The sequence below is a fragment of the Haemorhous mexicanus genome, chromosome 8 (assembly GCF_027477595.1).
Source record: "Haemorhous mexicanus isolate bHaeMex1 chromosome 8, bHaeMex1.pri, whole genome shotgun sequence".
In the NCBI taxonomy this organism is placed as follows: domain Eukaryota; kingdom Metazoa; phylum Chordata; class Aves; order Passeriformes; family Fringillidae; genus Haemorhous; species Haemorhous mexicanus.
This window is the reverse complement of record NC_082348.1, coordinates 9,466,443-9,492,903: the sequence shown is the minus strand read 5'-3', so window position 1 is coordinate 9,492,903 and position 26,461 is coordinate 9,466,443. Positions and strand designations below refer to the sequence as shown.

Here is a 26,461-nt window from a genome sequence, read left to right as displayed (position 1 = left end):
GAGCATTCAGCAAAACTGTGGATAAATGATGGAAATTGTGACATCAAATTTACATTTTTACTGGGAAGTCAGACTAAATGGAATTAATAAATGTTTGTGAGAAATAGGATTTTATGGAAAATATATCACTTGTTTGACACTCTCCTTTTATAAACCTTTCCTTGCTAGATCAATTTTTTTTTATCTGACATGTTTTCTTTGAGGTACTTACACAAGGATATAATTTGTTTCTTACTCTGCTTATTTCAAGTTAGAAGTTGACTTTACAGAAGGTATCAGATAATGGGTAGGTATAATCCAAGCAGGTTTACCCAAATAATTTAAAGCAAACCATGGGCAGAGTATGGCTGTAAAATACAGTACATTGCAATAAAAGCACACACTGAACTTGTCCTCTGCATGTTTACTTTGCCAAAATGATACAGGGAGTTTCCCACTAAAGCCAGGCTAAGCGTTGCCACCCTTCATCCTCCTCGAGGCCAAACCTTAAAGCCTTGAACCCAAAAGTCACAAAACAGCACATGCAGCAGTTTCCTTGCAGGAATCTCTCACAGATAAATCTCCTCCATCACTCCCTCAGGAGGTGAGAGCTGGGAGATGCCAGGGCACAGCATTGGGGCCCACCTGGAGAAGGTCACCCACAACACTGGTGTCCTTCTCCACTTCTCTCTGAGCTGTATCCACACTGCCCTTGGGCAGATGGAGGATTCAGTACAAAAATCACAATTCTCACTAATTGTGAACCATTTTAAAACCTGCAACACTGAAACTGGGCAGGCAGGAGAGCAGGGCTTGCCATGCAGCCTCCAGCAGCTCTAATGGAGCTCACCAGCAGGGCTTTGTCTCTTGGCTTTCACACCATTTCCCTGGCTCCTGGCCGCGCGCGTGAAATTAACACTTACGGGTTTTTGATCTGGCTGGCCCCAGTGTCACATCCCAGAGATGAAAGGCTGCCCTACAATGTCTCAAATCCTGTGCTGCACAATATTTTCACAGAGAGGCAGATTTCTCACACATGTGGCAAAGATAAGGCTTGGTATCTGCATCCCTTTTGTACTGGGAGGTTCTTAAGATGACTCCCATTTAAGTAAGATAAAAAGATACAGAGGGATTTTTCCAAATGACAAAATGTTGTCCCCCTTTTTTAAAGGGAGCCAAATAAAACATCCCTTTCCCCTTCTGCCACAGTCCTTCCAGATGCTATTTACCTCTGTGGAGTGATTTCAGGCTTGAAATGAACTGGCAGGCTTCAGTGGGGGATTTGCAAGCTCGAATGTAGCTTTTCACACTGCTGATAACATCGAAGAAAGTCACATTGGATGCAAAAGAGAACGTGGATTGCACTGAAACATGCACAAAATTTGCCTCCCTAACAAAAAAAAAAAAACAAAAACAAAACAAAACAGCCCTGAGTATCACAGGTCAGTTTGATGTCATCATTAGCACCTTATACATAGGACTGCTATTAACACAAGAGATGCTTATCACAGACACAGCACTACATGCATTGTAACAGACCTTAAAACCAGGACTAACCAATACCCAGAGAGGAGAATATGGAGTTGGAAGGGATGCTGGTAGCTCACTTTGGAACCAGACATAAATCCCTCCTGGGCAGCCCATCCCCAAGCTGCTCAGGACAGGAGGAAAGTACCAGGTGAGCCTGGCAGGCATTCCTCATGCCCTGTACCACTGCCAGGCTTGATGGCATCAGGCCCAGCACTGACTCAAAATGGAGAGTGTGGCTCTCAAGCTGAAGATCCCAAACACTCAAGTTTCTCATTCTTCCCCTGGCAGCCTTAGCCTTACCTGCTTGCCTTAACTGTGGAGTGGTGGTATCCTGGCAAGCCTGACAGCGATGCATTGAGCTACAAGGAGGGAGAGAGCAGCTGTTAGTGCCCCAGGGCAAGATGGAAGGAGGCAGCCCCATGGGATGTAGCATGGGACAGTCCTCCTGGGTCACTGACAGCATCCCCTGTGTTTCCCAGGGATGCCTGCTGAGACCAAGGGGGCTCTAGAGCATCCCAGAGGTTCATCTGCTCTATAAGAGAGATGCACTGCCCTGTTGTCAGTAAGGAGGGGACAAAGTCACCATTGCACAGCCTTGGACAAGAACAAAGCCCCAGGGATTTTGACATGAGCATCTGCCCATAGCCCTGCTGTGTAATGACCGCAAAGGTCAGGGGTGAGCCAGATGTCAGCAGGGAGAGAGCCCTGTGCAAGGCCAGCCTCAAAGCAGCACCCTTGGAGACTGCAGATCTTCCCTGACCCTGGATCTGTGCAGTTGTTTGTATTTACTCCCCAGCACAAGCTGTGCAGGCAGCATCACAGTGACTCCACCCAGCACCTCCTTCCTCTGGCAGCATCTCCAAATCCATCTCCAAAGAGCTGGAATGAAGTGCACCCATCCCAGCAACCACTAACAGGATGAACTTCTGCATGCAGTGATCTGGATAAGAACTGCACAGGGATGTGTAGATGATCCCCAGCCCACAGGTTTTTTTGGAGCTCTTGATAGCAGAGCCTTTGGGGAAGCCAACAGCCCGTCCAGCACTGGCTCTCAACTGACCAAAAGCCACATGGCTAAAACTGAATGGCTGGGAAATGTGACAATCATAAGAGGAGTGAAGGAGACTTGTCCCATCAGCATTGCAAAAGTCCCAGCAAGGACACTCACCACCTCCAGGATCTCCCTCTCGACATGGAAGAGCTCTGTGTACTTCCCATGGGTGGTATTAAGTTTCAGGGGAACCTGGCCAATAAATATTCTCACTAAAAAGTAGAATAAGACAAGTTAGTTGGAACATATCTCTGTGCCACGTGTAGATGTGGTTTCATCTGCCTTACATGAGAGGCTGTTTGCATGAAAAATCCCTTTACAAGGCATACAGAAAACTCAGATCTGAGAGTCACTGCCCCAGTAAAGCAAAGTCACAGCCTTGGGTTTTTTTTCCCAAGGGCTGCTGCAATGTTCCCACAGTCCCAGTCAAATTCCAGAGCCCAGTGCTGCTGAACAGACAGCATTTCACTTCAGTGTTCATACATTTCATGCAGAAGCACAGAACAACTTAAATAGATCCCTGAACACAGAGAGAAGGGTAAATTCAGTAAGAAGATAGTGTCAGGTACCAAAACTATTTATGATAGTTGGGGGTCAGATTATGTCAAATCTCTTACGCTTCCCTGCAATGGAAGGAAATCAAATCAGCAAGTCAAAACAAAGCACTGTAGAAAGGATATTTTTATTTTTCAAACTGCTGGAGAGAATGAGCAATAACATTTGAAAAGAGGTCCAAAAGATGCATTTTTCTGTGCTTAGATTCATATTTGATTCATAGCAGCAGAATGCAATAATCTGAGTTGTCCAGACTTGCAGAGATAATACCCCTAAATCTTGTATTAAGTGTCATGAGATACTCAGTGGAACTGAGAACTCAGAATTCCAGCTTTATGTTCCATCAGAAAAACAAATACAGTTGCAGATAACATTATAAAGTCTCCAATTCTTTCCCATTTTTTTCCCATCCACTGAACCTATCTTCACCACAAATTGTATATCAGACATCTCTAATGTAACAACTCCAAACAAAAAATATGAAGAGAATCACCTTCACAGTGTTTATATAATCTGTCCATACTCCAGTTCAAGGCATAATCAAAACAAGACTCTAAATTAGAAGCTGACATATTCCAACTTGAAGAAATGTTCCAAAACACTCTTCAGGGACACCTCACCCATGTTTCCTTAGCAAAATTTCTATGCCTCTAATCCTTTTGATTAAGGGTCAAAAGAAAATCTATGAAAACAATTTCCCCTTTACAATGGAATATTGTAAGTCCTTGAGACTGAGAGTCCTCTAATAGACAGGAAGGGGTCAGAACCTGAGTTCCAGTTAATAACTGTGCTGCTCAAAAAATGCTAAGGTATGAAAGCAGACCTTGATCTTACAAAGACTTTCACCACGGCTGCTTAACTTTGCACACATGGCTGATCCCACTGCAGCCAGGTTACACAACAGCCCCACTCACTCCTCCCAAGCCAAGTGCCTTCATCAGAGTTTGCAGGGCTGATAAGCTGCCGAATGCTTTTTGGGAGTTTTAAAACACATCAGGAACAGAAGGGGCACATCTGTCCTTACTAACCAGCCTGAGCCCACTGCTCCATTGCTGCATTGTTAAGAAGAACTCAGATATCTCTGCCTGCTCCCCAGGCAGCCCAACACAACAGGCATTAGACACCACACTTGTATAAACACTAAAAGGCTCTGATAAAAGAGATGGTTGGAAGGAACATTAAGGTCCTGAACTAGTTTGAGCCTAAGTCAATTTATTTTAGAAGATTAAAGATAATTATTTCCATTCCTGTTTTTTCACTTTTGTTTTCTTACCTAAATTGCACTTTCCTTTTTCCAGCTCATATCCAAGAGGACACGTACAGATATAGGAGCCATGGGTGTTGTTGCAGGTGGCCAGCGCAGGACAAGGGTTGGAAAGACATTTATCCACCTCTATAAAAGTAAAAAAACCCCAACAAAACAGATTATACTTACAGAATCATAAAAATCATCAGCTGTTGGGCTAAAAGAGATGAACATGGCTCCCCATCTGTCACTCCTTGAGCATTATCAGATGCTTCATCGCATCATTTGCACTTACTATTTATGCTGTTCATAATTATTCTGTTGGAACTGAAAGAATAAATATAAACCACTTGAATATTCATTCAAAAGCCCTTGAGGTCTAGCATGGATCCATGTTAATATGAACAGCCAAGTGATCTATTGCACTGCTCATCAGAAGATCTCAAGGTTTTTTCCAAAGACAAATAACCCAACAGTTTATGCAAGAGAAGACCAAAAAAGGAACCTCAACAGCCCAAGTTAGACATGTGGGCATGGGCTGCTTCACCCAAGTCCTGCCCTTTTCATCCAAGCCCTGTTTCTCTGCTCCAAAGGCAGTGCTTGAGCACTGATCCAGTCTGTAGGTTACCCAGTAATGGTGGAGGCAGCCCTGGCTGCAATTAACTTCTTCTCCAGAGCTCCTCCATGCCAGCCTGAGGATGATCAGAGCAGTGATTCCTGCCTGTGCCACCACTCCCAGTGCCCTTCCTGCTGGGTCAGAAAGAGCTTGAGGAGCAGACACCACTGTGATAAGACGGTGTCTCAGGGGATTAAAGATCAAAGTGCTCACCCTTATTTCACCCATTCAACTTGATTGCTAAACCCTTAGCTTAAAAAAACAACACAGAGACGAGTTATTGCCCTCCAGCCCTGCTGACAACAGCCTTGTCATACATGCATGCACACACAGCTCTTTGAAAACTCCTGAAGTGGGACCCAGGCATTCCTGCCCGCTTGTTCCTGGCCCCACCACTGGTGAGAGCCACTGCACACATTACCTGTAGCTGGAGCTGACGTTCTCAGCCCAACTGTGCTGCTTGGCAGAGAAGCAGTGGTTGGTTTGGTAGCAGCCAAAGTCGTTGCAATGCTCCCAGTGGTCTTGGTGGTTGGAGGTGCTTCAGAAGGACTTGTAACGGGGATGTTTTCCTCAGTGACTTTACCAGGCTTTGCAGTGGTGGGACCCATGGCTTCTGTGCTTTTACCAGTGGTATAACTGCGCTTAGTGGCAGTGGGTGTCTGGGTCCTGTGGTCTTGCATGGTGCTGGCCTCACCTGGGGTGGGCCGGTGACCGGACGGTGTTGTCAGCACAGGAGGTTTCACCGTGGTCACTGCCACTGTGGGGACAATGCTGCTGTGATTTGTTACACTTGGTGAGGGACTAAGGGGTGCATCTGTTGGACCAGCCTGTGGAGCAACACTGGCTGTGGTGAGCAGCGGTGTTGCCTTCCCAAAGCTGTCCCCTTGGGTGGTGGCATCTCTGGGCGAGGCAGTCTCTGTTACTGTCACGGGAGCGGACACGGACACGACACGTCCACCAAGCAGCTCCATGGGTTCTGTAGGGAGAGGTGACCTGGTGGGAGTGAAGGAGGTGCTTTTTTGGGGCTGGCGTGTGACACTGGGCTTGTTGGTCTCTCTGGGTGAGCTCCTGGCTGTGGCAGCTGTGGAGGGCACCTGCCTGACCGTAGCCAGAGTGGTGCTTGCTTGATCGCTCTCACTGGACTGCGAGATGGATGAGGGTGATGAAAACACAGACAATAAAGATGCTAATGAGTAAGATGGGGAGGGCAAGGAGGAAGTGGGCAAGGAGGACGGCAAAGCCTGCAGAGGGGGTGAAGATGCCATCACAGAGGGCGAGCGTGGCTCAGGTGATTCTGACAGTGTAAACAGATGAGTTGGTGGTGGTGTTGATGACAGCAAGTGCTGCAGTGATGACAGTGAGTAAGAGGCTGAAAATGTTGAGGAAGACAGAGATGAGCTGTCAGCGGTCAACAACTCAGAGGCAGTGTTGAACAGAGTTGTATTTTCTATGCTGCCTGTAGAAGCAGACATTGATGGTTTGGAAGGGTGCACCAGCAACGGCTCCGTAGATGGCTCAACAAAACTGCTACTGTTTGATGTATTGGTCTGCCTGTCATGAGCCACGGATGATTGTGAGGCATCAAAAGGGCTGGAAATTTCAGAAAAAAAGGTGGAACTTTCTGAGGAGTCAGCAGAGGTGCTGCTGTTGGAGATAGACAGGAGGGTCCTTTCTCCTCCTCTGGTGTATGTGGTTGAAATGTATGTGCCGTCTGTGTGAGAGACCGAGGTCCTTTTCTCAGGATCACTGCTACTGACTGGCTGATGGCTACCTGAAAAGTCTGGAGTAAAAGGACAAAAAATATTAGAAAGACAGAGTAATATGAAAGCATTTTGATGTCATATTAAAACTGCTTGCTAAATAAGATGTTCTTCTCTGTGAACTTGTCCATGATTTTCTAAGAATTTCAAGCACCATTCAAGCATGATTATAGGATTAGAAGCCTTATGCACACCTTAATTGATTGTAAAATTATGAACTCTGACAGACACAAGAGTCCCATGAAATGTGTAGGTTTCCAAATCACTGTTCTTCACATATTGCTCTCCTAAAGTGATATTGTTTTCCGTAGTATTTGTGGCAAGCTAAGCAGGAAAACCCAACTGTTCTCTTCATCACTCATAATTTACAAAACTCATATCCTCTCCCTCTTATCCTCCATTCCCATCTACAGAATATCCATCTTGTTCAGCCAATTTGTTTTTAGACACAATGAACTTCATGCCTCTGCAGGATGAAATTATTACATTATGGTAATTTGCAGCATATCATGAACCCAGTGATTCAAAACTTTGCAGCCAGAAAAACCTAAATGCACATCAGCATGCAAAAAGTTCAGATTATTAAGCACAAAAGGTGCAAGTCAATCTTATAGTGCCAATTTCAGGATGACTAGCTAAGTTCAACCAACTTTAAAAAAAAATTTAAATTGTATTGAAGATTTGTTTTAACTCTACAAATGACTTAGGTCATCATGAAACACTTCTGAAAGCATCACCCAAAAGAAATCAGTTGGGGTGCAAAAAAATAAAAAAAAAAAAAAATGCAGCCATCGAAACAGGAGAGTTTATGGCTCCACTTCTGGAATAGTTTCCCATCTGTGTGGGGTCTGGTTTTGAGTCCTTTGATGGAAACATCCCCCTGAGTGAACCCACAGGTGGTACTGAATGTAGAATGAATGAGAACCTTATGTACAACATGGCAAAAAACAGACAATGTGAATTCCCCCCAAATGTACACCAAAAAAACATCAACTTACTTGTGAGATCATTTTGGAAAGAAGAATAAGTGGGTATCTTGGCAGAAGGTACAAACACCGTCTCTGTCGCAAAGCCCGTGAAACCCCCGCTGCTGGTGGAGGTGTTGGCTGTCCTGCCCTGCCCCACCAATGCTGGCTCAGATGGCCCTGGAGAGCTGGAAGCTCCAGCATGGGAAGAAGAGCTCTCCATGCCACTGGCCAGAGTGCCATCTGTCAGCATGCTCTCCTCAGCGCCCGCAGACGTGGGTGAACTGTACATGGGATCCGTGATGGGGCTGGACATCCTCTTCTCAGCACCTGAGCTGCTTAGGGAGCGATGGCTGCTGCCAATAGCTGGAAAAGGATTGAAAAGCAGGAGTCTGACAGGACTGTCCAAATACTGAGGAATCAGTACCATTAGAGTCAAAATGGTTTGTTTATGTTATTTGTAATTGTCACCCCAACCCAGACAGGCAGTTGATGTGTCCTACAGAAACAAGCAACATGTCTCAAGAATGAGACCCTTCTTGTTAAGCATCAGCAGCTGCAGATATACAACACCACAGGGCAGAACCACAACCACTTATAAATGCTGCCCGTGACACCTGCAACAGCTGTGTCATACCAATACTACAGAGAAGGGCAGGGAGAGGCAGTCAAACACTACCCCAGAGTTTAGAAAAACTCACTGGAAGGTTCAGCAGCAGCTGAGAAGTAGGTGAAGACCTTGGATGAAAGGGTGACCTTGGGCTCTGAGGACCCTGCTTGGCCAGATGGCACATGTCTCTCTGGAGGCCATGCCGTGGAGAGTGGGACAGGGCCGGTGTGGGTGTCCCCAGCTGTGTCCAGCTGAGATGTGAGGCTTTCTGCTTTTGTGCTCCACATGCTGCGGCCACCTGGGGCTTGAGGTGTCCCCTCCTTGTGGACGAAGAGTGTGGCTGAAGGTGAAGGCACTGAAACGCTGGGAGAGAATGCAGGCAGCAGCTTTGTTGGAAGCTCAGTGAGTCCTGCCCCACTCTGTGAAACCTGACTCTGGGTCCCAGGCTCTGCTGCTGGTGAGGACAGCAGGACCGTGTCCAGGGTGCTGGTGTGAGGGGGAGAGGGAGCAGAGCTCCCTGTGGCACTGGAAGCTCCATGGGTGTCCAACACAAGCACTGTGCTGCTCTCCTCCTTGGTGGCAGTTCTCACCACACTGGGTGTGCTGGTGAGAGGCAGGTGTCCTCCCGTTGCTGAGGTCTTGTCTGCTGAGAGAGAGCAAAGCAAAATGATTTATGCACCCTAAACTATAAATAAGCAGGTGCTCTCTCTTCCATCACCAGCCTCAGGCTGAGGACACAGAGAGAACGTGGCAGAAAATCCAATCCTGCAGAAAATGCTAACTGTGAAGGCACAGCTCTTTCCTGTGCTAGGAGGAGCTGCTGACAGCAGGACACCCTGGAGAGGGCACTAGGAACAAGGTATGTCAGCACTTTTGGGTTTGCTTCCCTCCAGTGATGCTCCCAGTGCCACAGGCCTGACCTGGGCACCAGACACCCACACTGTCACCTCTGCACCCACAATGAGTGAGGGGGAGGTCACACAGCACCCAAATCCCTGGTACTTGAAAGAAAGCATAGCAGGTTTGTATGGATCAGTAAATACTGCCTTTGCCCCCCAGGGTGGGAATCAGGAAGGACTGCTGCTGCTTCTACTGGTATAAACACAGCCAGTGGGGCAGTCTTGTAATAGTGCTGTCCCTGAAAACACAGCAAATCTTGACACTGCTCTGGCAGTAAGGCTGGCTTTTCCTGGTGCCTAAATGTAAGAAACAGATACAGCATTTTTCTCTGGAAGTTGAAATTTTCATCCATAAATCCAATGCCATCATGAAGCATGATCTAGCATGCCCTCCCTCCCCATGCAGGCGGGTGTCTGATGGGTGGTCAGAGCTCACCTGGGGAAGTGCTGTCTGGAGCAGATGGTGAGCCTGTGAGCAATGGGTTCACAAAAGACAGGGTGGTACCTCTGCTGCCACCACCACGGGCTCCCAAAGAAGACTGGGAATGGCCTGGAATGCTGATGTCTTCAGTACCAGGGGTGGAAACCTCTGTTGTTTGGGCCAGGGTGGTGCTGGCTGGCAGAGACCTTAACGTCCTCCCTCCACCCTTGGTGCCTGCTGTGGAAATGGAGGTGCTGGTGGTGAGGAAATTGTTTCTTCTCTCTGTTGACACGACACTGAATGACACATGGCTGCTTCCAGTAGCTAAAATGTGATAAAGAAACAATTTACATTTTTACACATATGGAACTATAAATAAAAATGAGCTTTCTTCCAATAGCACCCAGAGGCAGCAAGTACAGTACACAAACACAAGTAGAAAATATGAGATGATGTCAATTTCCAAAGACGTAAATCCTCCCTACAAAAATTTGTCTTCTAAAAAACAGTGTGACGCTGACAAAAGTGCTATTAGATAAAAACTGTTGAAATACTAATGCTGTGCACTTGATTTCACCATTATGTGCCTGAGTGCACTCCATGCTGCTTGAACAAATACCATGACGACCCAGAAAAGCCTGGAAATCAGTTCAGACAAGGCACTACCCTGAGCAGTGTGAAGGTCTTGGAGAAGTCTGAGGGAACAGGATCAGGGGGATCAGACCCCTTCAGAACCACAGAGGGGACTAAGACCAAACAGCAACATGAAGGACCTCGGAGACCACATTCAATGTTGCCTTAAATTTGTTGAGCTGGTTCAAATTCTAGGAAGCAGCATGGTCCCAGTAGTAGGACAGAAGGTAGGAACTGAAGTCTGATCCCTGGGACCACAGGGACATGATCTAATCCTCACTTGTTTAATTCTCTTGTCTGTAACATGGAGATAGCAACTGAAGACAGTAAAAAAAGGACTATGATTTGAAAGTTAATTATTTTTCTTGGCATAATGAAACTTTCCACACGTGTCCTTTCTGTAAAAAATCTAAAGCACATTTTTTTGGTCAAGAAAGAGCTGAATAATTTCAGACACAAAATCACACTACATCCTTCCAAACAGTATATTCTACATAGCAGGAAAGAGTCAGGCAGTTGCAAGCTCAGGAAGTCCTCCTCTGGCTTGTAAGAAAAATGAAATTTCAATTCTAACATGAGCTCACCTGGGGAAGGACCTTCCAAAGGAGAGCCAGAGTGTGTTAGGGGAGAGCCTGCCACCTCAGTGAAATCTGTCATTCCTGTGGACCCCTGAGCTCTGGAGGTCTCTCTCCCAGAAGATGTGGACAAGGATTGGGTTGTGCCCAAGGTCCTGTACATGGCACTGCTGGACGTGGAGCCCTTGGCTGCTGCCCAGGGGCTGCTGCCCGAGGCAGACCTGGGTGGCCTCCCCCCACTGCTGGATGTGGCTGAAATGGGAGTGCTGGAGGCAGAGGAAGTGAGGGAGGTTTTCTCTGCCACTGGTTGATGGCTGCTTCTGACACCTAGGGCACAATAAAACCAGGTTTGATTCGTGCATACAGAGCTATACATGCAACTGTGTGCTCAGCACCCACTTCTACACTGCCCATTGAGAAACTGAAGGGGTTTCTCTAAGAAGAGATGAATCTCTTCAGTACAGGCACATGTGCTTTACAAAAACCCATGGAAAATCTCAAACCCACATCCTACAGACCAGCCTTCATGGCAGATATAGCACCAGTTGACAGCTGCAAAACCCCAGCAAGTGTCTCTGGCAGGGAAAGTGTGTGCATGTATTCCTTAGCAATGCTCTTCCCAGGACAGGAGTTTCATTAGTAATGAGGCCATCAATATTTTCCACTTTTTTACCCAAAAACTGAGCTCCACTCTCCCCGTTCCCACCCACCTCACTGCCAGCTCAGTGCAGCCAGTAACAAAAACATCCATGTATCCAATAATGACTGATGACCATATCTGAAGAAAAACAGCACAGGGATGAGAAATCTCATCGAGCCCCAAGGCAGACAGCTTTCAGACTAACAAATGTACCTCGGAAAGGACCTTCAGAGGCAGAGAGGGAGCTTGTGAGCAAAGGAGTCCCAGCAGGGCCTGCGAGATCGGTGGCTTCCCGTGAGCTGTTGGGATGATGTGTCCCAGTCCTCAAGGAAGAGGAGGTCCTGCCCAAGGAGCTTGTGGGGTTGCTGCTGGTGGCAGAGTCCCTTGTCACTCCAGCTGTGTGGCCATCTTCTGGGGACATCAGCGTCCCCACTGCCATGCTGGACGTGTCAGCAGCCTGGATGTCCAAGTGCACTGTCACCTCCTCTGCACCTGGGATGATCTTGGGGAGTTCATAATTACTGCTAGAAGCTGAAAAAGGAGAAGAGAAAGACAAAATTGCATAAACATAAATAAAAACTGCTGGGTAGGTTTCCTCCCACTGTCAGTAGATGTAGACAATGTATGTGTGAATACTCAATACGGAAATATTTAATACTGGGAAATCATTAGGACAGGGGAAAAGTGGTCTCTAAATAGGAACTACTGAAGTTATTGCTTGCAAAATTCAACTGGAAGTTTTCAAAGAAAATCTGTCCTCCCCTTCCAACAAGAATAATATTTATCCATACTTTCATTTCTGTGAAATGTTTTTAAATGTACAGAATGTGCCAAATACAATATCATTCCTCCTTTCTTTAAAATAAAAAGGATATATTTTGTTAAAAAAGAGTCTTTAAATAAGAGTTTTGAGCTATCTATCAAAACTCACTTGTGGAAGCACTTCCTGAAAGGGAGGGCAAGCCTGAGAGCAATGGGTCTGTGACACCTCTGCCTCCATCACTCTGGGCACCCACAGACACGCCCGGGGTCTGGCTCTGGGCTGAAGAGCTGGTGATTTCAGTCCCAGAGGTGGAAATCTCTGCCATGGTGACCAGCCTGGTGCTGGCTGGCAGAGACCTTAAGGTCGTCCCTCCACCCTTGGCAGCTGTTGTAGAAATGGAGGTGCTGGTGGTGGGGAAATCCGAACCGAACCTCTCCGCAGCCGAGCTGTTGGATGGCTGGTAGCTGCTTCCAACGCCTACAGTACAATAAAAAAATCGATTTATACACATGAAATTATAAACAGATGGATCCATTTTCTTCCCAGATGCTTACAGTGCACATACAGACACTAAGCACAGGAAGTGTTCAATCTGGACAAAGTGCTCCTCTGGTCAGGCAGGTCTCCCCTCACCACAGGAAGACCTCACACAAAACCCAGAGCTTGCTGCCAGGCTTTGTGAGAGTGGCATGGCCCAGACAGCAGGAAACCCCACAGGACAAGGATTTTGCCTTTAAATCCCACCTTTGCTCTAATATTGCTAGAAATAGGCTCAGGCTTTTTTCTTTTTTTTTCTTTTTTTTTTCTTTTTTTTTCTTTTTTTTGTGGCTTGAGCACAGCATCAAACAGCAAAGGGAGGAAGCCCAAGCACAGCCACATTCCCATATGAGCCTGCAGCTCACTACACATCCCAGGGCCCAGCACTGTCCTTCAGACACTGGGTCTCAGGTTTCCTGCAGCCCCAGTGGTGCTCCCAACAGCTGTATCAGTGTGAGAACCTGGGAAATGTGTCTGCTCCTGAAAAGCCCTAGACATAGGATAAGGATTCAGCAACACTCAGGTTTTTAGTATTCATGTGGAGCTGGGCAAAGTCTCTGGTTTTGGGAGCTCCAGAAGCTGGCTGCTGCAGAGCAAGCAAGGGTAAGCCATGGAGCCCAGGGATCTCAGGTTTGCTGCCCTGAGCAAGTTGTTAAGCACATCTCACCCTGCCTAGCTGAGGGCAAACCCACCCGTGTGGCCTCAAGTGTGGGTTCCCAACCTCCCACCCCACCTTGTCACCACTTGGGCACAGGTCAGACAGGGCTCAGAGCTGCCCTTGCTCTGCAGCTGGCACTGGCCCAGTGAAGATATTTCACAGCTGCAGACATCCACCCTGCAGAAAACACTGTGATAACATCCAAAGAACTTCATTTTTTTTAAGTGGAAAATGCTGGGGGGGGGGTTGGATCAAATTATTTTTTTCCATTGCTTTTTCCTGCTTTCAGCAGGGAATTTCAGCTAACCATCCAAATAATAAAAAACAGAGCGCATGCAAAACAGAGCATCTCCTCTGCCTCAAGCAAGCAAATACCATAAAATGGCTTTTGAAAGCTATGAAACAAAGGCCAGCAAAGCTCACCTCCGAAGGCCTTGTCCGTGGGAGGTGATGCAGTCAGCAAAGGGCTGGGCAAGTTCCCTGTGACACCCCTGGGGTGTAGCATGATGTGCTCGGCACCAGTCTGGGTACTTGAGGCTTGGGAGGAGGCCTGGGGCTGTCCCAGGGAGCCAGGGAGGGCAGAGCTGGGGCTGCTCCCCGAGGGGCTGGCTGAAGCAGCTGCAGTGCCCAGCTCTGTGCCCACCCAGCTGCTCACGGGTTGAGAGAGGCTGTCAGTGCCTGCAAGGCAACAGGAGAAAGCAGATGAGAACCCAGAGATGGGCTCAGCTGCCTGCTGAGCCATTCCACACTGCCACCCTTCCTCTGCCCCTCAGCCTCCTGTCTGCACTGTGCCTACGGGAACTTTGGGTCTGGAAGCTGCACGAAGTAGTTCATAATTCTGAATACTGGGAAAAGCCACATGGATTCCTCTCTCCATCCTTGTGCATAAAGCAAGCCAGTACACTGCCCTGAGTGCACAGTGAGGATGGAGAGCTGAGTCCACAAAGCTCTACAGTACAGGAGAACCAGGCTTAACCAATGCTGGCTGCTCTGGGGAACAGCATTCACCTTGTTCCCAGGTGCTGGAACACTTTCCCAGTGTTCCTAGGCTGAACTGGGATGGCTCACCTGGGTGAAGAGGTTCTGAAGATGAAGGTTGCAGCACTGTCCTCATGGTGTTAAACACTGACACGTTCCAGACCCCATGGTGCCCTCCCTGTGTCCCCTCAGCCAAATCAGTGCTGATGGCTTCTGAGCCCAGTGGTGTCCCCGCAGCAGCTGCAGGGGTGCTGGGAGCAGCCAGAGCCCTCTTGCCTCTCCCCAGCCAGCCTGCAGCATGGTGATGGCTTCCAGGGTCTGGAAAGCAACAGGGAGAGGGTCATGTTCACCTGGAAAAGTTCTTCTGTCTCAGCTGGGTGGCAGCAGTGTCAGCTGCAGTGGTACCCAGCCCTACCATATGCAACAGGAAGGGTCACAGCTGCATCCCTCATGTTTCCTCTGTTTAACAGAGCACAGTTGAACTGCAGGAGGGATTGGTGGGAACAGAAGGTTTCTGTCACCAAAAAATAATGACATTTTAAATATTGTCTTCATTTGAGCATGGCAAAAGAAAGAGATTTTTTTAGAGACATTAAAAATGCAGAAGGCAGTAAGGAGCTGGTGCCAGAAGAGCCCACAGCTGGCAGCCTGGGTATGCCAGCTCCACATTCTAGTCCCTAAGCAGAAAAAATCAAGGAATCAAAAAAATTAAAGAAAACCTCTATGCTTATATCTTATTTCAGCTGGGGATATTAAGAAAAAAACTGAAGTGGGGAACAAGGCAATCAGCACAGCTTTGTCTTGCTGCTGTGAGAAACAGGCCTTGATTTAAGTTCATATTTAAAAGAGTACATTGGTTTACTTATGACTGAAGATGATGAACAAGCCCAAAAGTAAGCGCTCACTTGCAGGATTTCCATGTAAGGACCTCAGCCACAAATTGTCATCACAGCTGGTCAGGTATCCTTAAGCTGAGTTCTTACAACGTAGGATGGGCTTGCAGTGGGGTTCAGTTCCTGATGGGAGAAGCTGTGGTGACACCCAGGGGTCTCAGCTCTTTGCACAGCCCCTGAGCTCAGTGGATGGGCAGGACTCCCTGGGTACTGCTGAGTAAAAAACAGTGGCAGCTCCTGAGAATCATCTGCGTTGTAATGTTAAAAAACAAAGCCCAGCTTTCCTGACATTGGATTTCTCCAATCCTGACACTGGATTTCTCTCAAAAATCTGCATTTCTAGCTGTGAGGCAGCAATACTTCCTAACCCACTGGCTATGCTCAGTCCATGGGCTGGGAACAGCTAACAGGGACTCCCACATCCATAAAACTCACCAGGAGGATGGCTGTGGGTGAGCAGGTGGGTCACTGTCCCAGCAGATGGGTTCTCTGGGGATCCTGCTCCTGGAGGGGTGACATCCCCATCACTGGCAGGGGGCCCAGTGTGCCCTGTGACCCTGCTTGCAGCTGGCACTGCCCCGTGCCTGGCAGGCAGTGGTGCCCACTCCCTGCTCCCAGCCAGCATCGTCACCAACTCCACAGGAGCACCAGCAGTCCTTATCTCTGGGCTTGAACTTCTCTCCTGATGGCTGCTTTCAATGACTGAAAGGAAAGACAAGAAAAAAAACTTAGATCACATCAGCACTGATGTGCAGGCTCAGCTCACTGCAGGAACACCAAGGCCAGGCTCTGAGCTCATTTACTTACACTAGAGAAAAATTTTGCATAATCAAAACACAGACATGAAATTTATTATTGGATTTGCACCAGTGGAAACTAGATTGGTCTGTGGGACAAAATACAAAAAACCACCACTGTGCAAAAGACTAATTCAATTCAGCACCCTCAGGATTTTTTTGTGTTAGAAGAAATAAATTTGAATGGAGCAAAAAGAAAGTCTTAAACAAATAACTGATGGAAATACTCGCAGTGTAGGGCCCATGGCAGGAATGTGAAGGTCTCCAGAGCTGACAGCCCAGCACAGCCCCATTCTGAATGCAAGATGGGAAGGAAGAGGGCCCCATAGCTCTTCCCCTCTCTCCACTTGGCCAGTGCTTGCTGGACACCTGATCGCAAATCCCATCACCTGCAGAGAGCTGGCAGGGAGCTGGCTGAGAACTGCAGGGCACCCAGGATGGTCAGTGTAACCCACCCAGCCACAGTGCAGCACTGGGGACAGAGGAGATCAATGTATGGTGTGGATTACATGGCCCACCCAGGAGCCAAAGCACCCTGAGGTGATGAGGTATTTTAGCACTTCTAACATTAATGTCTACCAGAATATGAGAAACAAGATGGAGAAGAAGATTGTGCATGAGTGGTGGTCTGGGGAATCAGGGTTTTCAGCTTATGGAAATGAAAAATCTTCACAGGACTGTGAGGATTTCACTGCATATCAGTTCACACAAAGCCCACAACAAGCTTTGAAGTCAAAAGCAAGTCCACATCTGAAAGGGCAAGGTCCCCGTTTTGTCCACCTCCCTTACAACAAAACGCAGTCTCTGTTAAGTGCATGGCATCCACAGGCAGCAGATAAAGGCAGTCAGTCTCTGCCCAAAAGCTCTGATTTTGAAGGTCAAACCTCTTCTGGGCCTCCAAACATTTTCTGTAAGAAAATCGTGTGTCCAAGACAAACACCTATGGGGCACCTCCTCCTTGTCTTGTATGTCTTCCTTGGAGTTGCTGTACCTGTCACAACAGCGGTGGCAATTTCAGAAGTGGTGTCCTCTCTACATCTGCAATACCTTCAGTGGGAACTCACCAAGAAACAGAGGGCTAGGTAGGACAGTCTGTATTTCATCCTGGGAGTCTAAGCCCCCTGTGGGCCAAGGAGACAGGAGCTGTGGTGGAGCAGAGCCCCCAGGGTAGCATTACTGGCAGCCTCACTGTGGCTGCAAGGCCGAGCAGCCACTGCCTCCCAGAGCCCACTGTGAGCCACCGCCTGTCTCATGGGACAAGCTCCTGGTCCTCACCAGCTGGACAAGGGGATGGGAAGTGGCAGGGGATGTTTGCTGTGTTCATTTCCAAGCCAATACCCAGCCTGTAATTGAAGCCCACAAGTCCATTTATAGCAGCCCCAAAAAACGTGGCTGTGCTGGAGGGCAGTGCACTGAATTTCTCTCCATCCCCCTCTCACTGAAAGCTTTCAGCTGTGCAGCCAATGCTGACTGGAAAGCCTGTGGCCAGCTTTGCTGCACAGAGAGAAGGCAAAGCAGCAGATGCTTAAAGAAGCCCTTAGGATATGAGGATAGAGAGAGGGAAATCTGCTTTCTCAAGTTGCCAACTCATTTGTCAACAAGGGCTCTGGACAGACAGGCTAAAATATACAGCAGCACACTGCAGCAGGCATTTCATTGCCACTTCTTAAAAAGTAACCCTGGAAATGCCAGCAAGCAATGCCTTCAGCTATGTTCCTTGATTGAATGAGACCAGTTCAAAAGTAAAACACTGCTGTTTGCTTATCTGGTGGTTGTTTGCCCTGCAAATCCACCTCAGAGCGTTCTCTATCTTCTTTTGGCTCTGCAGAGATGCTGGGAATAAACTGAAGCAAAGCCCTTCCCCATATTGTGGGTGCCAGCAAACCTGGCTTTGAGTGCAGCCAGGCAGTGGAGGGGCTGAATAAGAAGGTATTATTTACACAGGCTTTTTAGAGTCATCTGGCATTTTTAACCTTGCCCTGCAAGGTATACCAGGTCCTGATGCAGGGAGGAAAACCTTGTGCTAGCACAGGCTCAACTCCCTAAATCAGTGGGTGCAGAGCACAAGCTACACTGGAAAATTCAACCCACAGCATGTAGTAAGGAAGCCCCAAAAAAAAAAAGTGTTGTTCAACAAAATAGACATGAAATCTCACATTCATCAAGCCTACCAGAGGTGCAAGATAAAACCACAATATCCTCTTTGATTTGCTTGCAGAAATTAAGACTTCAAAGACAACCCTGCTCTGGAGCAGACAGACCAGATCAAACTTCTCCCAAAAAATTCCCCATGGGACCATCTGGCTTCCCCTGATGCATTAAAGGCTTGAAGCAGAGTGGCCCTTTAGCGGAGGTACTGATCTGTCACTAACAATTCCGTCACATCCTAAGCTGCCAACAGCTTTGCACGGTTTAACTCCACATAACACAGCCACTGAGAAATACTTGAGTTCCAGCACAAAACCCTGCCACCCACTGGATTGGTGTTTTCCTTCCCAGTGAAAACTAGCACTGATGCTCACCAGACAGGTCGAGGCTCGAAGTCACATTTTCTTTGCAAGCATAACAAGTCCGTGGCTTGCTGTGAGCCGAGTTACACAGCTCAGCCAGGACAAACAGATCAAGTTCCAGCTGATTTCTCAAGGCTTTGGGCTTGCCCCTGGCAGCCCAGTTGGATACCTACCTTGTGAGACTTCTGAAAAATCTCTTTTGGGCCAACAATCTTGTGTCTCCATCCATGACACAGGCATTGCCCTGTTTCAGAGGCAGCTGGCTGCTACCAAGGCAGTGTTTAGGTGATGCTCACAACTCAACCATGGGTCAGCACAACACCAAAAAAGCACAATAATGCAAGTTTTCTGCAGTAACTGTGATCACACACAGACACCTTAGGACAGGCAGGGAGGAGGGATGTATCCTGCTGATGTCAGGAGAGCAGCATCCCCACAGGCAGCATTTGTCAGGAGATTGCAGCCAGCCAAGGCATGCCACAAGCTATCCCAGCCCCACTGCTCCCCTGAAGATGGGATTTTTTCCCCTCATGGGGAAGAAAAATTCTTTCTTCACGGGGGACCACAAATTTAATCTGAGTTCGCACAGAAGGAAAGCCAAGAGCAGTTGACTGGCTGTCCAGAGCAGCCCTTCACCCGAAGCAGTCCCTTGTCGGGAGGGTGGGCATTCCCTGGGGAGCGTTCCCGCTGGGATGGGAATGGACTCGCCCATGGAGCCGTTGTTCTGCCAGGGCTGCGGGCCGCCCCGGGAGCATCCCGTGCCGAGCGGAGCGCCCGCGCAGGCTCCTCCCGAGGACAGGCAGCTATAATTATAAACCCCACATCTGTTAGCGTTGCATAACCTCAACATCATCCGAGGCTCGCGGAGGGGAGAAAAAACTCATCTCGACTTCGAAAACTCCTCGCTGGCCGTAGGAAGAGGTTAGGAAGAAAGGCGGGCAGCGCGGGAGAAGAAGCGGGGAGCAGAGCCGGGGCCGGGGGCGGCTCCGGTCCCCGCCGGGGCCGGGCTCTGCGCTCTGCGCTCTGTTTTGAACGGCTGCTGCGGATGTCGGGATCATGGGTGGAGGCCGGTTAGGAGCCAAGCGAGTTTGTGCGAACAAAAGCTAAAGCCCTAAATCTGGACCGTCCAGGGCTCTCTGGGATTTTCAATTTCCTTCCTTGTTCTTGCTCTGAAAGAAGAAGTTCAAGGCGGGGGGGTGAGCAGGGGGGGGCTGAAATGGAGGTTAAAAAAAATTTCATACTTGAGATGGGTCAATTGAGAGTAAACACGCTGATAACACTGCTCGGGGAAAGTCCCTCGTGTGCACTAAGTGCAGGGAAAATGCAAGAGGTTTTTAACCACATGCAGTCAGCCCTGTTCTGCTATTTTTTTAATATCAATACAAGGATTTATTCTGTCTGGATTAAGAAAGGTGGCAAGAGAGGGTGTATGGGGAAGAAAGGAAGAGGTGCAGAAGCCTTGCCAGAGCCTCTCACCCTTTTGTGTGGGTTGGTTTGGATGCAGTACCCTATAGACACATCCCCTTGCTCTGGCTCTTCTGCTCCTCCTCCTCCTCGCCCCACTGGCCCCCAGGCAGAGCAGGACAGCAATTCACAGGACCTTCAGTCATTTTAACCATAATAGGAAGGATTTATGCAGGCAACAAAGATGCCTAGAGCTTTAATATGTCAGCTCAAGAAAAGTGATGGGTGTTTAATGCCAGAAGCAGCCCCTGCAAGCTGTGAATGCCAAGGTCCACATGGCTAATGCCCGCCTGGCCACTTCCAGCCATGAGTGCCCACAGGGCTGGGACATCAGCATCATCCTCAGACACTCCAGTGCCACGCCACAGCACCTTGCTTGCAGTTCTGCTCTGCGACACAAAACCACTCTGCCCTTCCATACCACCTCCCCTCTAGCACCTGTAAAACCTCAGAGGATGCTAAAGGCCATTTTTGCTTCCTACACCTTTTTTCACCATCCCAGAGCCTGATGCTCAGAGATGCCATTAGGCGCAAAAAAAAAAAGGGATCCAATTACTGCTCTTAAAAGCGGTACCTTAAAGCAAGGAAACAGGTTCTCCAAAATAAAGAGCACACAGAAATCTGTGATCCTTGCCAAAAGCACAGGATATATGCATATGGAGAGCCCACAACTGGGATAAAACCTGCACAGTGCAGGGACAGGATATTGCTCTGCTTATCAAGAGGTTTACAGCCTCTTAGTTTTGGTGTCCTAAACATTTCCCTGGGGAGGTGCAGGCTCCCAGATCACCTGCTCAAGCCCATGAAATCCTAAGCTTCTTACTTATCTTTCTTGGGCAGTTTGGTTCAATCCACAGATCCCTGAGACCACACGGATCCATAGGACCACCTGTGCTGCCTGAAAACCACCAGCCCGTGGCTCAGGGCAGCTCCTCAAACCTCTTTTCATAGACTTTTGTTTTTAAACAGCTTTCAGCAACTGAATTAAAAAGAAAAAAAAAAAAAGTCCTGCTTTATCATCAAGTCTTTGAAAAACACATTTATATAAAATTCCATTTCCAACAGGGATAAGCTATGACTTACCATACTGCTAAAAAAACCATCACCATGCTGAGGCTACAGTAAAATCTCAATCCATCCATCCATCCAGCAGAGACTGAACCTCCAGTGTCCCAGGCCCTGTGTCCTGACAGCCTTTCTTGAGCAGAAAGCCAAACCCAGCCATACTTTCTTGCTTGACAGCTCATTTCTATTCTGCCCTGGAAGAGTCCCTCCAGCGCTAACGTGGGAAAAGCCCCTGCAGGCCCAGAGCAGAGCAAAGGCAGCCCCAGAAGCACTTACCAAAGGGATTTCTTTTCTACTGTTTTTAGTCAACATCAGTAAAAACAAGCCAAAATAAATCTCCCTAACTGCCCAGCTCTCTGAGCACTCCCACCTCCTCTCCATCCCCTTTCCTGCAACCCTGCAATGCTGAAATGTCCCCAGCTACCCTGCCTGCACCATAGATCCCAAATGCTAAATCCCAGTATCAGCAAATTCACTTCTAAAACCCCCCAGTCTTTTCTATAATATCCTGCAGAAGTATTACAGAAAATATCACCCACACATTGCTTCTCCTTCCTTTTTCTGAGGTTTTTAAAGCCCCCTGGAAGCTTTTCTAGTTGGGAAGGCAATGTTGCCCTCACCAGCACTCATGAGGCCAGAGCAAAAGCCACACAGGGACCCAGCCTGGTGTCATTTTAACTTCTGCTCCCATCCAAGGGCAGTGCTACTGGAGACTATCAGACGGCTTGGGGAGGAAGTCTCCTGGCAGGACTCCACCAAAGTGGAGTTGCTAGGTCACTGGAACAATAAAAAGGCAAGAAAAAAACATCCTGGCTGCAAAAAAGATGGGGGGGGGGGGAGAGAAAAATCCATGGTGGTGTGTACAGTTCTGGTGAAGTGCTAAGAAACGGGCTGGTGAGGCTGTAGGGAGCAGGACCAGGCTGCTGTCAGCTTCTGCGAGCACACAGCTTCATTTCTAATATGGCTCTTTCTCCAGACCTCTCACACAAATACTTCCAGAAACCTGGAATTTGTCTGCAAGGTTTGCAGCTTGGGAAAATCTCACAGGGATCATTATTTCCAGGGCAGCAAGTTCACTCTGCTGTGGAGACATTCACTGCACTTTGCCTGGGCACCACAACCCACTGGATGGCTTTCACCCACAGCAGCTGCCCAGGCTCATTGGAGCTGGCAATGCAGGAAACCTGCCCCCCAGCAGGGTTTTGGTGATAAGGGCTGAGCATCTCTCCGAGGGGCTGAGCACTGCACAGACCTGGGGCTTGGACTCCCCTGTAAGGAAAGGTGCAAGAGGCTTAGGACCTGCAGGATGAAATTTTGCTGTCTGGAAAGTCTAATTTCCCGGCCAGAAGGGAGCATTAGCTCATTCTGTGTGACCTCATGATAACCAAAGCCATCCCATGAAGCTTATTTACTCCCAATATAAGTTCAGTGACTTGTATTTGACTTAAACAGATCTTGCAGGGGAAAGAAACACCCAAACTATTCGTATTTGTAATTGCCTGAGTTTTTACTCAAAATCACAAGGACTGTGGGCTGAAGCACAGATTTTTCTTCACAAAATCTCAATGGCTATCAAAAAGTAATGCCAGGCAGTGGCAAAAGACATCTACCCCAGGGGCTGAGGACCCAGCCTTTTGCAGACCCAGGTGAAAACAAGATTGTGTTTTCACATCCCACTCTGGAAACAAAACCACAAGTCCCTGCTCCAAAGTGGTCTGAGTCCAGGACCTGCTTCCCACACACAGGAAGGGACAATAAATACTGGGAAGATGGAGGAAGGAGTAGGAAAAGGTGCTGCAATGCTGAGAGGTGAGGCTGGGAGCAGCCAGGGGCTGCCATGAGTCCCTGGGGGCCAAGCCATGCTGCTCACTGACGCAGGTGGGCTTTGGTCCAGGTGTCTTGACCAGAGCCTCACTCCAGCAATGTACTTAAGAGCTCCCCAGGGAACTATTCCCCGTGCTTAACATTAGGCCAAAGAGCTTAGCTGGCTGGCAGTCACTCCAGGGATGATGACCAGCCTGGGAATTGAGCAACTTCTCAAGGGCATTGTGGGGATGAGAAGGATAAGGAGCCCTCTTGGATGCCGGAAAATCATCAGACTGCCAAGTGGTAGGTGCCATTTGGTGACACAAGGCTCAGTGGATTCTTCCCTCCATGTAAACCAGCAAAATGCAACCCCATCCCAAGGGAAAATTGAAGGTAGCCCAAGGCTTACACCCAGCTGAAGGCAGGATGCAAGGCCACAATGTCATGGCAGCGGGAACCATGGATGCTCTCGTGGCTCCTACCCTTCATCAAGGGGCAGTGAGACTTGTGAAGGGATGGAGAAAAAGGCAAACAGGTAAAAAATAAACAAAGCAGCTTAAAGAGAACTGAATCCCCAGAAGAGACAAGGGCCCCCACTTCCCTTCCCCCATCTGCTGCCAAAGGATGATGATCTAAATCGCGTTTCCTAGATCACACCGCGCCGATCTGCTGCCGGAAGCAGCAGTGGCAGCTCAGGATGGTGCCAGCCCTCTTTCTTCCAGGGGATGAGCCAGGTCTTTCCCCTCTGAAAGCAGAGGAGCAGCACTGCCCAGGGGCAGCTGGAACAGAGGCCCTGCCCAACAGCCACCGCCGTGCCACTGCCTCTGCAGCCACACGTTTCCTTTCCGAGAATGGGGAAAGGGATTTGCCACTTCCAGTGCCTCTCTGCACATGTTTCAGGGAGGTTGAAAAATAGACACCTTCTTTCAGATGTAGGCAGCAGTGGGAATGGGTGCTGGAGAAGGGCAGTGCTGGGCTGTCACCCTCTGAGCTGTCACTGAGGGCTCAGAGGGAGTCGTGGTCAGGTCACATCCTACCTCGATGCATACGGGCATGGGGTGGTGAGCAAGGCAGTGCAGAAGACTGAAAGGACAGAAATCTGTGCCCAAAACCCACCTGCCCACACAAAGACATATTAACCAGCACAGAGCCACCACACATCCACTACCTTGGCACATCCATGCCATCAAGTGACCACCAACTTGAGTCTCAACCCAGCATGTGACACAGCTTATCCAACACCCTACACTCTCCAGGTGTACCAGCACTTTGCAGGACAGGATGATGAGGATCTCCAACTGCATGCTGGGGACTGTCCTCAGAGGCCACAAAATTGCTGTTATTCCCATTCCTCAATTTAAAAGCCTCCTGGTTCATTTAGCTTTCTTCATGCATCACATTTGCTACCTGTTTCCTAAGAAGAGACCATCTTCATGATTTTCTGCATTCTCTGATTATGTTTCCCTCCTAAGAAACATCCTTTCAAAGGGCCTTTATCTGCAGGGTTGGCTGATGGTCTAATACTGCATCCCCATTCTGCACTTGCTGAAAGAGCTGATAATGTCCTAAAAAGAATTAACATTTAGATGTTAGTCCTGTAACCAAATCTGAATCAAACAATGATGACTGTTCAAATGTCTAAAGCTACTCAGGGGTATTTTCATTTAAGCCCTACCAAGCTTGTACCAGGGATGAGGAGGTTTCTAAAGATGCCTTTGTGAGTACCAGCCACTGAAACCCTTCTCCTTGTTCCTCCAGACACAGATACAATTATACCCAGCTCCAGCACAAAGATAAAGGCTGAATTACAAGAGCAGCATTATGCTCCACAATCAGGGTCCTTGATTCCAATTGACAAGGAGCTCTAATCATGCGCAGTTGGTCTGTGGATGCTTCCACTCCTAGAAATCATTCCCATCACAGGAGAGAAATTAGTTCAATAGACAGGGTTACCTTTTGCATTTCCTCCCCAAACTGCTAAATTACCTTGTCAGTTTGGGAGATCTTACAAGTAATGCAGGGTCAGACCTGGCCAACACTTGTCTGGGATATTTCTTTGCAGAAGGTTTAACTACCAGCTGCTACAGTTTCCCTGATAAGAAAGTGTTTTCTTACCTATAGTGGCATGGATGTAGCAGGACAGTTATTCAGAGATGCAGTGAAACCCTTCTCATTTAAAAAAAAGTGGTATCTTTATCTACTATTCTGGGTGATCCCAGAAGATAGGGAGGGGATATACAGAGATCCCTTGGGAAATGTCTTGAAATCTCTTACAGACCTGCCTTTTGCTTTTATAGAGCACTCAAAACCAAAGCCAAATGAAAAACCCCTCAAATATCCAAACTCCCACATTAACTCCCCAATTTATGCATACTCCAGAAAGTGCTGTCCTCCCCCCAAAAGAGATCCTGACACCCTGGGTGGGTGGGCAGCAGAACCCTCCTCCTAGGCTATCAGAGAAGGTATCTTTGGACAATATATTGAAGCCAAACTTAGTGTGATTCATCCCTGCTTCAGCAAAGTTCACCAGAGCGTGATGTTTCACATCAGTCCTCAGGGCTTAAGAGATTTTCCACAAGAGGAAGGGTGTTAACACCAGCATCCTAACAAGCAGTGACGTGAATAATTGTGCTCCATAGATCTAAATTCCTCTTGTCACTCCAGATGCAGAAGTGCCTTTTAGCATGCTCTTCAAGGAAAAAGAGAGCCCACCTTTGCTACCAGTAACCAAAGAAGCCTGTCCATCAGTCCAAAATGCCTGCACAGGGTTTCTTCTATGCTCTGGAGATTTCACAGGAATCTAAGGGTGGTTCTGGTAGCAGAAATTACCACAGTGTCTGCCTGGTTATAGAGGCGAGAGGTCAGACTGATCCTGTAACAGCCTTCAAAACCTCTGCCATCACAGCCTGCTGAAAAATGCTGAGAAAAACGCCCTAAATGTGTGTGTGCAACTCGACGTCTTCTGGGAAATGCAGCCTGGGCTGTACCCCTGGGACAACAGCTAACCCTGCTGACTTAACCCTTTGTGCACAGTCTGCATGCCTTTCTATAAACCACTTAAAATTCCTCCTCGCTCTTTCCCACTGACTTTATCTCAGAGTTAAAAAGAAAAGGTTATTTTCTCCCAAACTTCAGTGGCCAGAGCCTTTTTGCCATCAAACTGCCGTGTAAAAGGTCCCTCAAACATCTCCATGTTTGCCTTGGCAAAAGAACTGCAAAGGTCACGGCACTTCCAGAGGACTTTTTCCAAGCACCAGATTGGAAGCCCAAGATGGGGTGTCCACAGTGCAAGGCAAAAGGAAGGACCTGCAGCATTTGGTCACAGTGCAAGGGAGATGATCACCCTCAGCCAGAGCACGGTCAGAATGCTGCACAGCTCCCAGCTCCATGGCCATGCAAAGGGTGACAAGGCAGATGGAGCTTGTTTTTCCCAGTGGAGAGGCAATCCACCAAGGTCAAGGTGCTTGCACAAGGTATTCAAACAGCTGGACAGAGAACAACTGGGTTTGC

General features: G+C 48.2%; 1 protein-coding gene across 4 annotated transcripts in view; it reads right to left on the bottom strand.

Annotated features, from left to right (window-relative positions):
• Positions 1-26,461, bottom strand: part of HEG1 (heart development protein with EGF like domains 1) — a 53,291-nt gene that overhangs the window by 16,377 nt on the left and 10,453 nt on the right. For 3 of the 4 annotated variants that reach the window (XM_059852652.1, XM_059852653.1, XM_059852650.1), the window contains exons 2-15: positions 15,745-16,011; positions 14,507-14,734; positions 13,862-14,116; positions 12,412-12,720; positions 11,694-12,011; positions 10,850-11,167; positions 9,648-9,956; positions 8,404-8,958; positions 7,736-8,068; positions 5,399-6,757; positions 4,389-4,508; positions 2,678-2,772; positions 1,810-1,868; positions 1,209-1,369 (exon numbers count right to left, since the gene is read on the bottom strand). In XM_059852652.1, the coding sequence (XP_059708635.1) occupies positions 1,209-1,369; positions 1,810-1,868; positions 2,678-2,772; positions 4,389-4,508; positions 5,399-6,757; positions 7,736-8,068; positions 8,404-8,958; positions 9,648-9,956; positions 10,850-11,167; positions 11,694-12,011; positions 12,412-12,720; positions 13,862-14,116; positions 14,507-14,734; positions 15,745-16,011 (4,686 nt within the window). The remainder of the gene's footprint in view (positions 1-1,208; positions 1,370-1,809; positions 1,869-2,677; positions 2,773-4,388; positions 4,509-5,398; positions 6,758-7,735; positions 8,069-8,403; positions 8,959-9,647; positions 9,957-10,849; positions 11,168-11,693; positions 12,012-12,411; positions 12,721-13,861; positions 14,117-14,506; positions 14,735-15,744; positions 16,012-26,461) is intronic. The other variant, XM_059852651.1, reaches the window with a different exon arrangement.